Source organism: Schistocerca serialis, chromosome 2 (genome assembly GCF_023864345.2).
Source record: "Schistocerca serialis cubense isolate TAMUIC-IGC-003099 chromosome 2, iqSchSeri2.2, whole genome shotgun sequence".
Lineage (NCBI taxonomy): Eukaryota > Metazoa > Arthropoda > Insecta > Orthoptera > Acrididae > Schistocerca > Schistocerca serialis.
The window spans coordinates 388,662,849-388,675,636 of NC_064639.1; the positions used below are offsets into that span (position 1 = coordinate 388,662,849).

General features: G+C 38.7%; 1 protein-coding gene across 1 annotated transcript in view; it reads left to right on the plus strand.

Annotated features, from left to right (window-relative positions):
* Positions 1-9,584, plus strand: part of LOC126455560 (U7 snRNA-associated Sm-like protein LSm11) — a 130,591-nt gene extending 121,007 nt beyond the window's left edge. The window contains exons 5-6 of the mRNA XM_050091315.1: positions 9,164-9,330; positions 9,413-9,584. Of these exons, the coding sequence (XP_049947272.1) occupies positions 9,164-9,315 (152 nt within the window). The 3' untranslated portion in view covers positions 9,316-9,330; positions 9,413-9,584. The remainder of the gene's footprint in view (positions 1-9,163; positions 9,331-9,412) is intronic.
* The last annotated feature ends 3,204 nt before the right edge of the window (positions 9,585-12,788 follow it).

Consider the following 12,788-nt stretch of genomic DNA (forward strand, 5'->3'; position numbering starts at 1 on the left):
AGACATTCCTTTCCTGTTGAAGTGCTTGGTATATATGCAAATGTGGTAATTATTTCTTGTTGGCTTCCAAGAATTTACTGTTGCTTTTGTATTCTTAAATTCTGTATGGACTTTGAAGTTTGTGTGTACAATGTGGGCCGTTTTTGTTCCTATATTTTCCTTACCTCAATATAAAGTATCTCCATTGTTGCTTTCAATTCTTTTCTTCATATAATCTCATCCTGATACCATAATAACTTAGTTGATGAGTAAAAGGTTGGAACAATGAGTTGAAGAAAAAATAAATTTTAAACTTTCATCAGAAATAAACCATTTGTATGGATTTTAATCATTCTTTTTAACTTACTGAGTTCCACATGAATGGTATAATTTAAAACTCTGTCCTGTGCACTCGAGCCCAGAATCTTGCCTTTTTGTGGACTGTGCTCATACCAAATGAGCTATGCAGAAATGACTCTCGACTTGTCCTTATAGTTCTATCAGTACCATGCTCCTATTTTCCAGACTTCACAGAAGTTCTTCTATGTACCTTGCTGGATAGAAGGAAGGATTAGAAGAAAAAAAATGAAAGAGAAATGGCTTACCCATGGCCTTGGGGATTGTTTCCAGAATATAAAGAAATATATCTGCTGAACTATGACTCATACTTGGAATACTGCTTTTCAGGGATGAGTCATGAGTCATGCCAGATAGCTAATTCAGTAAGAGCAGCACCCACAAATGACCCGGTTACAGTTTGAGATCCCATCAGCTAAATGGGAAGCTCTGAAACACACTTCATTGCAAATTATGGAAATTCAGTTAGATGTTTGGCTCTATTTTTTGGTAGTAAATTGCCTTGGCTGAGTCAGATGTCAAAATACAGTTATCACCCTGAAGTATCATGGCCACTAAACATAGGGATCTGACAGGTATGGACTACTGTAGGCTTAAGGGGCATTTGTCCAGTCCCATCCTGAACATGGTTGCACTAAGACTGGTTCTCATAACATTTTCAACAATCTTTTGATCTTTATTTTAAGTAAACATTGTTATTTTTCTCTTGGTTGCTTTGTTATTCTTCCGTACACAACTTAACAGTTCCTTGATCTTGATGTGCGTACCAGGTATGATGCCAGACTTCATCCTGCACAGAAGACCCTTGAGAGGCTGAGGTCATCCTAGCAAGAAATTTGTCATGTGCTCAGACTCTTTGTGTCCTCCAATCTATAGTGGAAATGTATCCAATAAAGAAAATGATCCAGAGCATTAAAGACACTGCCTGAACATTTAAAAGTGAAGGAAGGCAGTATCTTTCTGTTGGATGTCAGGGCATGTGGGAATTAAGAGCAACAGCATTGTACACGAGGCAGCCAAATACTCATTTAGGGACAGCAGAGTACATGCTCTTTAATTGATGATAGGAAGAAAAATTATGAGACAGTGGAAATAAGAGTTGCTTTGATGTTACAAAGAAGAAGCTACAACCAACAAAGCTAACATTCGACCAAAGTACTTGTCCTCTCAACCACAGAGATGGCAGGAAGCTGTGTTCAGCAGACTTAAAACAAGGCACTGCTCCATGAGCCACAGCTACTTTTTTAGGGAAGAGGACTCGCCATTAAGTAAGCTTGCAATCTGATACTCTCTGCTCACCATATTTCAAACTGTTATGTTTTACTAGTTAACAAGAGGGCAGCCTTTGTATTTCCCAAGAAATTGCCATCAAGTTTATTGTATGATAACACCAGTGTTGCTAAAATTTAAAATTCTACATCAAGGTGGGTCTCCTCCTTAAACTGCTGTCGGGCAATGTGTAACAGTCTACCTCATTCATTTTTTATCAGTCAGTTGTTTTCATCTACAGTGTCATTTTATCTTTCATCCCTTTTTAGCTTTACCTGTTTTTCACTACAAATTTTATTTATTAGCATCTATTTTAAAATTCTGTCAAATGTACAGAGTCCGTCAAAAAATGTGTTCATACTGTAAGGAGTGAAAACAGTTTGCTGTGTGTCTGATTTACATTTAGATACTGATCACACATGTAATACTATCTTCAGTGAAGGAAAAGGTTAGGTTAGATGTTCACAATGTCTGCCATTGGCAGCCAGACAAGTATTGGAATGACAAGCAGTCGCTGCACCTACAGTGGTCAATATTTTAATGGAAATTTCTGAACATGCTGCTGTAACGTTTTGGCAAAAGTCCTCCAACATTTGTTGCTTAAATCGATAGATTTGAACTTTCACAGTTCCCCACAAATAAAAACTCCATAGAGGTTTGATCTGGAGACTGGGGGGAGGGGGAGGGGGGGACTCATTGGGCCATCTTCATCAAATCTAATGTCCCTGTAGATTGTCATTCAGGAAAGCTCATATGGCTGGATGGTAGTGTGGTGATGCCCTATCCTGCTGGTAGAAGACCTCATCGTCAGCTCCAGAAAGTACACTTACACCTGGTAAAATTAATTCACATAAAATTGCCAGTTACAATTCTCTGGTGTCAGTATCACAAAAGAAAAATGGCCCTACTAGCCTCCTAGATGATACTCCAAACCACACATGAGCTCCTGGTAGACTGCCTGCCTTATCTACATTAACATGCAGATTTTTCAGTGCCCAGTAGTACAGTTATGCCAATTCAATGTTGCATTAAGTTTAAACTATGCCTCCTCCAAATTGTTCATTTACAATTAGCATTAATTGATACTATTTGAAAACTGTCTTCAACAGTCACAGTTGATTTGTCACAGTTGTCGTCATTAATTGCATGCCTTAATTGTGGGGTGGAAACTTTCCACTTAGCAGCTTTTAGAATTTGCCATACACTTCTACTACTAATCCTCACTTCATATGCACATTACATAGCAGAATTATGGGCATAAGCAACAAAGTTTTTCAATACGAGAGCCAACGAAGCAGGACTTGTAACTGTACACAGTCTTCCAGATCTTCCTTTTGTGAATATCACAAAACACTCCATTTGCCTCAGTTATATCAGTAATGTGTTTAATTGTTAGGCAGGTTGGGGATTCTGTTTCAAACACCCAACTTCAGTGACATTGCACTTTAAAGGCATCATCAGACTTGATAAAAAAACTTCAGAATGCATTTTTACTGCTCACCCATCAAGCCTGTTTTCAGCCATTTTATTTTCTCACTATTGTGATGAAAGTACTGACATCTGTTGAGCCAAAGGCCTTACTACAACATACTCATAATTCAGATCAGTTGATAATATTGATATCGTGATACATTAAGACAAAGAGTGTATACATTCTTTTGGCTGACTCTGTATGTAACGTTTAAAGTAATAGTTATTAATCTGACTTTAGGAGCAACAGTCTACATATACTTGTTATAATTTTAACTATTAGTAGTAGACTTTCTTCTTAAAAAGGGTAATACATAATTATCCTCATAGTAACATACTGTTTATTTGCTCTTTGTTATTCATATCAGTCTTTCCTCCAGTGATGAAAGGAAGTGCTGTGAGGCAGTGGCAACTTGTAACAGCATTAGACATTGGTGTTGGCAGTTATTTCAGTGCTCTTCCTCCCAAATGTTGGCACTGCAATATGACTGTTAGAAAACAAGATAAAAAAACTGTTAATACAAATCCATGGATCATTGTCACATTGAGACTGGTGAAAAATGACTTCATTTATTTCACTAAATGTATCCAATCATGTTCAGCAGAGGCATTAATGACTTCAGTATTGAGTGTTGTAAAATAAAAATCGTGGTGGTGGTGGCAATCATAGTGGAGAAAGATGAAGGGAAAAGTTATGTTCTTTATTTATGAGAGATAACACTCCTTGTCTGTGGCTCTAACCACTCAATTGTAACGATAAAATGAATTGCAAAGTCAGTCTGCTCTGTATGTTGTTGTTGTTGTGGTCTTCAGTCCAGAGACTGGTTTGATGCAGCTCTCCATGCTACTCTATCCTGTGCAATATTCTTCATCTCTCAGTACCTACTGCAACTTATATCCTTCTGAATCTGTTTAGTGTATTCATCTCTTGGTCTCCCTCTACGATTTCTACCCTCCACGCTGCCCTCCAATACTAAATTGGTGATCCCTTGATGCCTCAGAATATGCCCCACCAACCGATCCCTTCTTCTAGTCAAGTTGTGCCACAAGTTTTTCTCCCCTCCAGTTCTATTCAATACCTCCTCATTAGTTATGTGATCTACCCATCTAATCTTCAGCATTTTTCTGTAGCACCACATTTCGAAAGCTTCTATTCTCTTCTTGTCTAAATTATTTATCGTCCATGTTTCACTTCCATACGTGGCTACACTCCATACAAATACTTTCAGAAACAACTTCCTAACACTTAAATTTATAATTGATGTTAACAAATTTCTCGTCTTCAGAAACGCTTTCCTTGCCATTGCCAGTCTGCATTTTATATCCTCTCTACTTTGACCATCATCAGTTATTTTGCTCCCCAAATAGCAAAACTCATTTACTACTTTAAGCATCTCATTTCCTAATCTAATTCCCGCAGCACCACCCGATTTAATTCGACTACATTCCATTATTCTCATTTTGCTTTTGTTGAAGTTCATCTTATATCCTCCTTTCAAGTCACGGTCCATTCCGTTCAACTGCTCTTCCAGGTCCTTTGCTGTCTCTGACAGAATTACAATGTCATCGGCAAACCTCAAAGTTTTTATTTCTTCTCCATGGATTTTAATTCCAACTCAGACTTTTTCTTTTGTTTCCTTTACTGCTTGCTCGATATACAAATTGAATAACATCACGGAGAGGCTACAACCCTGTCTCACTCCCTTCCCAACCACTGCTTCCCTTTCGTGTCCCTCGACTCTTATAACTGCCATCTGGTTTCTGTATAAATTGTAAATAGCCTTTCGCTCCCTGTACTTTACCCCTGCCACCTTCAGAATTTGAAAGAGAGTATTCCAGTCAACATTGTCAAAAGCTTTCTCTAAGTCTACAAATGCTAGAAACATAGATTTGTTTTTCCTTAGTCTATTTTCGAAGATAAGTCGTAGGGTCAGTATTGTCTCCCGTGTTCCAACATTTTTACGGAATCCAAACTGATCTTCCCCGAGGTCGGCTTCTAGCAGTTTTTCCATTCATCTGTTTTAGTATTTTGCAGCCATGGCTTATTAAACTGATAGTTCGGTAATTTTCACATCTGTCAACACCTGCTTTCATTGGGATTGGAATTATTATATTCTTCTTGAAGTCTGAGGGTATTTTGCCTGTCTTGCTCACCAGATGGTAGAGTTTTGTTAGGACTGGCTCTCCCAAGGCTGTCAGTAGTTGTAATGCAATGTTGTCTACTCTCGGGGCCTTGTTTCGACTTAGGTCTTTCAGTGCTCTGTCAAACTCTTCACGCAGTATCATATCTCCTATTTCATCTTGATCTACATTCTTCCATTTCTATAATATTGTCCTCAAGAACATCACCCTTGTATAGACCACCTTTCTGCATTCCCTTCTTTGATTAGAACTGGTTTTGCATCTGAGCTCTTTTATTCATACAAGTGCTTCTCTTTTCTCCATTGATCTCTTTAATTTTCCTGTAGGCAGTATCTATCTTATCCCTAGTGATATGCGCCTCTATATCCATACAATTGTCCTCTAGCCATCCCTGCTTAGTCATTTTGCACTTCCTGTCGATATCATTTTTTAGACGTTTGTATTCCTTTTTGCCTGCTTCATTTACTGCATTTTTATATGTTCTCCTTTCATCAATTAAATTTTTTATCTCTTCTGTTACCCAAGGATTTCTATTAGCCCTCGTCTGTTTATCTACTTGATCCTCTGCTACCTTCACTATTTTGTCTCTCAAAGATACCCATTCTCCTTCTACTGTATTTCTTTCCCCCATTCTTGTTAGTCATTCCCTAATGCTCTCCCTGAAGCTCTCTACAACCTCTGCTCTGCATATCTATCTGCCACCAAATGAGCCACTTGTATGCAACACTTTGACTCATCTCTGTAACTGAGGCAACCAAGAATTCGTCACACTAGGAGATTTCAGCGATCACAAGTGAATGCTTGTCAGTGGCTTATATTTTTCCAGAAATCAGGTGGTATATTGCCAGACTCATACGTTCTACACACCAGTGTGAATTGTCATTTTATTACTACTTCCACCAATGATTTTAGAAATTCCGATGGAATGGTATCTATCACTTCTGCCTTATTTGATCTTAAGTCACCCAAACCTATTTTAAATTCTGATTCTAATACTGAATGCCCCATCTTTGCCCCGTCGACTCCTATTTCTTCTTCTATCACGTCATCAGGTAAGTCTTCCTCCTCATAGAGGCCTTCATTATTTCCCGAAAACGTTTTGTATATTCTTCTTTTGTCGCTCAACTGAAGTATTTCTTCTGTTATCCACTGTTTCTTTGTGGTTGTATTCCTTGTACCTACTGTTTTTGTTCCAGCTTCTGTGACTGTCCTTTTTAAATATGTCCATTTCTCTTGAACTGAACTGCCTACTGAGCTATTTCTTATCACAGTATCTCTAACCTCAGAAAATTTCTAGTGTGTCTCTTCATTCGCTAGCTCTTCCAAATCTCACTTCCTTGAACAGTGAATCTTCCTGACTAGTCTCTTAAACTTCAGCGTACCCTTCATAATTAATAAATTGTGTACTGAGTTTATATCTGCTCCTGGGTGCAAATGACAGGTTCCTGAAACAGTATATTTAAGGAGTCTACCAAAATAAAGTCATCACAAAACCTAATAGCAGGGATGGCAGTTGCAATTTAAACAACACTTGTTGATCGGCACTAATTTTACTTAAATGTTGTCTTTCATCATATTGACCAGGACAGGGAAATGCTGAGAGAATTCGCATTTCACAGAATATCAGTGTGAGCTCCGAAAAACAGAACAACATCAAAGAGTGTAGGAAGCATCGGGAATCGAACTCTGCTATAAATAGTGGTGCAAGGCCAACAATAGCAGAACGATTCTACTACCACCAACATATATTGCTCGCAAGGACCACGAAGATAAGATACGAGAAGTAGTGAGGCATGTAGATAGTCGTTTTTCCCTTGTTCCATTTGTGAGTAGAACAGGATAGAAAATGACTAATAATGATATGGGGTAGCCTTCAGTGCGCACCGTATGGTGGCTTGTGGAGTATTTGTGTAGATGTAAATGTAGATAGTTCACAGTCTGGTTGGAGACCAAGCAGGGAGTACACATAACAGCAAAATCACAACACCTGAAGAAAATGACTGGGTTGGTCATAGAAATAGTGTGCATAAAATGGAAACAACTACTCAGCAAAACACTTGGAAGCACACCATAAATTAAAATACTTTGTTAGCAGTCTCTCTCTCTCACTAAGGCAATATTATAGTGATGCATTTATATCAACATCTTAAGAACAATAACAATGAAATTGATGCATATAAATATTAAATTTTGTATAATATATTAAGGTGGCTCCTCTGAAGTGTGTGACACTTTTCATCATTTTTCCAGTATACTATGAACTCTGAAAGTGGAGCTGGGTTTTCCAAGTGTATCTGTGGGAACAGTCAATGCAGTTATTTCATGTTTTATAATCAGAATTCCTAAAGCTTATAAATTTAAGGAAACTTGAATTAATAAATTGAGTGTGGCTCCAAAAAGTAATTAGGATCCAATAATTAAAATGTTTAATACCGTAAAACAAAAATAATTTGAGTGGAGCAGAGCACAGATACTGCACAGTTTAACCAAAGTCCAGCGAAACTTTAATTATTCATCAAATTGTCATAAATATTGTAACAAAAATATACCTCACACTATTAATCTGTTTAAATTTTGTTTCCCTCTTATTCTCTTCCTTCCAGCCAATAGTGACAGTAAGTAAATGAACAGAAAATGCAGCGCATATACACTGAAAAGCCAAAGCAACTGGTACACCTGCCTAGTATCATGTAGGGCCCCCATGAGCACGCAGAAGTGCTGCAACATGACGTGTAATGGACTCGACTAATGCCTGAAGTAGTGCTGGAGGGAATTGACACTATGAACCCCATAGGGCTGTCCATAAATCCGTAAGAGTACGAGGGGTGGAGATCTCTTCTGAACAGCATGTTGCTAGGCTTCCCAGATATGCTCAATAATGTTCATGTCTGGGGAGTTTGGTGGCCAGTGGCAGTGTTTAAACTCAGAAGTATGTTCTTGGAGCCACCCTGGCAATTCTGGATGTGTGAGGTGTTGCAGTGTCCTGCTGGAATTCCCCAACTCTGTCGGAATGCACAATGGGCATGAATGCGACAGGACCAGACAGGATGCTTATGTTGACATCACCTGTCAGAATTGTATCTAGACTTATCAGGCGTCCCGTATCACTCCAACTGCACACACTGCACACCATTAGAGAGCCTCCACCAGCTTGAACAGTCCCCTGTTGACTAGCAGAGTCCATGGATTCATGAGATTGTCTCCACACGCATACACATCCATCCACTCAATAAAATTCGAAATGAGTCTCATCCAACCAGGCAACATGTTTCCAGTCATCAACAGCCCAATGTTGGTATTGACAGACCCAGGTGATGCGTGAATCTTTGTGTCATGCAGCCATCAAGGGTACACAAGTGGACCTTCAGCTCCAAAAGCTCTTATCGATGATGTTTCGTTGAACGGTTTGCATGCTGACACTTGTTGATGGCTCAGCACTGAAACCTGCAGCAAATTGCAGAAGGGTTGCACTTCTGTCATGTTGACTGATTGTCTTCTGTCATCGTTGGTTCCATTCTTGCAAGCTCTTTTTCCAGGTGCAGCGATGTCAGAGATTTGATGTTTTACCGGATTCTTGATATTCACAGTACACTCGTGAAATGGTCATACGGGAAAATCCCCACTTCATCACTACCTCAGCGGGGCTGTGTCCCATCGCTCGTGCGCTGATTATAACACCATGTTCAAACTCACTCAATTCTTGATAACCTGCCATTGTAGCAGCAGTAACCAATATAACAACTGCGCCAGACACTTGTTGTCTTATATAGCTGTTGCAAACAGCAGCGCCATATTCTGCCTGCTTACATAAATCTGCGTTTGAATACGCATGCCTGTTCCAGTTTCTTTGGTGCTCCAGTGTAATATCAAGGAAACAATCATGAATATTAAGTAAACTAAACATTTCTAAAGTGGTATTACATCTTTCAATTGCACTCTTTGTAAGGTTCTTGTGGTACACTGGTAGAAAGCACACCTGCAACGGGTCGGACTGTACTGGTTCTGAAATCTGGCAAAAAAGAGGAACTCCTTGAGCGACATCTTCCGCAGTTGCTCTTGAGGGGTGAACATGTTGCCATTATTTCTGTTCTACGCTGATTGAGCATAATTTACGTAAGTCTATTTACATTAATAATTTTGTACAGTTAGATTAAAAAACTAAAGAGGCTGAAACACTTTTGATCTATCTGTACAGGTTTCATGCAGCTCCTGCCCTCAAGACTGCACAAAGAATGTCTGCAAAGACACTACTTGACTTTGGCAAACAGATGACTCATGGCAAACAGATGACTCGACAGCTGTATGATACCCAAAAATATAGTATTTGACAATAAAGAAAATTATATTTTGTGCTTGTCCATGTCAAATGATTTAATGTCATGTTTTTGCAGTGACTTTCAAAATGGATGCCCATATTGTTTAAAGCATACAGGGAAAAACAGTCAAAGCCCACTTCCGGTAGTTTGAGATTCTGATACCAATGGATTCTGTATGTATAGTATTATGTTCTAACAGCTTCATACATCTCTCTGTAAAGAATACAGAAAGAAATGTTCAATGGAGATGAGGCAAATACGGGAAATGTCAGTTTAGAACTAGTTCTAGAATTATCAACAGTTGCACCACTTACAGTGACTCCTGAGAGTTCTATATTATTGTAGATAAAAAGTTTCATGCACAGACTGAAAAGCAACCAAAACCCTGGTATCAGAGTTTAATTCCATTCTACAAGGCAGAATACGACAACTTACAGTCCTTGAAGAAATCCTGTTCCGAAAATGCACAGCTCTGTTTTTCAAGATTCCCCTTAGTCCACAATGAGTAATTTGGTGTAGAGTTTAAATAATTATTTTCATTGGTGTTTTAGAGGTATTATTTGTTTATATTTTTCTAAGGCAAGCAGCTATGTTTAGTGGAATGCATTCTATAAAGTAAGTGGACTGTAATTGTATTATGTAAATTAAAGCTGGACGGGGGGAGAAAGGAAACGAAAGGAACTGTTGATGTCAGTGGCAACGAGTGAAAATGTATGCTGGACCGGGATTCAAACCCCGGATCTCCTGCTTACTAGGCAGTTGCATTAACCACAGCATCACCTGGACACAGTATTTATCACAATTTCACAGATTATCTTGGCACGTCTCTCGGCTGCCCCACATTCTCACCAAACTTCACCTGTCCACAGTCCTTGTCCGTGTCCTCCACGCTACTTTGAGATTCCCGCTGGAGGTTGAACAAACTTCTGGATCTGCACTGAAAGTGGTGGACTCAGCCGGCCGCAGTGGTCTCGCGGTTCTAGGCGCGCAGTCCGGAACCGTGTGACTGCTACGGTCGCAGGTTCGAATCCTGCCTCGGGCATGGATGTGTGTGATGTCCTTAGGTTAGTTAGGTTTAAGTAGTTCTAAGTTCTAGGGGACTGATGACCACAGCAGTTGAGTCCCAGAGTGCTCAGAGCCATTTGAACCATTTTTGGTGGATTCATTGCCCATCAAAGTGAATCAGCTATATGAATGCATGGTGTAATATGGCTGTATACTGTGCTGATTTTTCTGGAAAAAAGTTAAGTGTTACTCTGAGTGATCTGTTGCTAATGTCTAATGTATACAAATTATTGCTGCACAAAATTATAACAAGCTCTTAATGCTTACCTTAAAGTAAACAATGGAAAATCCAGGATGTAATGTAACAATATAATGAAAAGGATAGTTGCTACTCACCATATAGCGGAAATGCTGAATTGCAGTTAGGCACAACAGAAAGACTGCCACAAAATAAGCTTTCAGCCAACAAGGCCTTTGTCAAAAACAGTTCACACACACACACACCTGCTATATGGTGAGTAATATTGTTACCTTAAAATAAGCAAATCATCCAGATTTACGTATGATATCTACAATTAAGGTTAAAAGATGTTCCGTACAGATGAACCTGGTTATTTAAAGCCGGTTCCAAATGGACTTCAGAATATTACTGTCATATTTCTCCTGCTTTTGCTCCTTACTTTTGCTGTCTGTAGCCAGTTGTGTCTCTTTCAGGAACCAGATCTCCACATAAAGAGTTGGAATGGAATAGTTGTAAAGGATGTCCTGCTAGTTTGTTGAACATCAAGTTGGCAATAGTTTTCAGATGCAGAGATGCTCGTAATGGAATTAAAACAAGGTTAATTTGTAATAACTCCCTCTCACATTCATAGTGGGTATTGGTATGCAGTTATTTGTGTTCATCAGAGGAAGTAGAGAAGATGGAGATTTCTTTTCTTCAAGGAACTTTGGAAACCCTCTGATTACTTGTCTTTCAGGAAATCTTAGTCTTTGACATATTTTTTTTATTTCTTCCTCACCGAAAGTTAGTGCTGTGGCAGGCCAGTAAGATGGAGCCATTGCTTTAGTCAGTGAAGAAAAAGCATGTACATCACTTAAAAGTCTTACTTACATTTGTTTGTGTAACCTTTCATAAAATGATGTTGGATCACTGGAACTACACCTAGCAGTATACATCTTTTCATTACCTTTCTGAAGAGATAGCCCCTTGAACTGCATCATTGTCTCCTCTACCTCCTCCTCCTCCAAAATAAAGTCAATACTGGTGATTTTCTATCAGTGTTGCCTCTGGTCATCTCACTCATAGCACTACTAAAACATTAATTTCCAACTCAAAGTCATTTAATGGTTGATTCCTTTTGGCAACTTTGTTGACAGTTCCGAAAACATTAGTTATTTCTGACTTGTCATTCTCCAGTGCTTCAATACAGTCAGATTCCAAAGGTTTTTCACTTGCTGCAGCTACTATTTTCAAAACAGCTTTATGTGTTTAACTTTCTTTGTGTTTAAAGAATTTCTTTTGGAAAGATGTCATCTGGCCTGTCTTGATTTCTCCAAAGCAATATACTGAAATTGTTGACCACTATTACGAAATATTCATTCCTTTACATCTTTCTGGCCCCTACATCCCAACTTTCGTGCAACTTTTGCACTCCAGTTTCTTATTTCTCCCTATCAACCACTCATTCCTCTTACAGAAATCTTCTTTCTGTTCCCCTGTCCAACAGTCAGGAATATCACAATTTACACTATTTACAGAAGCAGGTCCGCACATTAATGGTGCATTTGAGCACACACGATTTCATTTCCAACACTCTTTTGCATACTTTCATGTCTGCCATTTTATCTTGTCCTCAAACATATTACACCTTTTAATCACTTCTTCCATTGTTTGTATTCCACCCAGGTGTTTCTGTTGTCATAGAAAATATGCAAGTGAAAACCCAGAGGTGGAGACACAGTAAATTTAAAAAAAAGAAAAGATGGTATTTATGATGGACAGACACAGCTTCAGTAATTCCTGTTCAACATTTGTTATATGTAGACACTCCTCTCATGTCTAAAATAATGCTACTAATTAATTTCACATGTTATTACTCCAGAAATAATGACCAATGTTGGAATTATTTTCAGATTTTTGCTTGTACTGTTGTGTCTGATGTAAAAACTGCTGACTTTTCTTTTCCCCCTTTTGATAGGGTATCTTTTCTTTTCCACTATCTTAACTGGACCAACTTAGTAAATTGATAG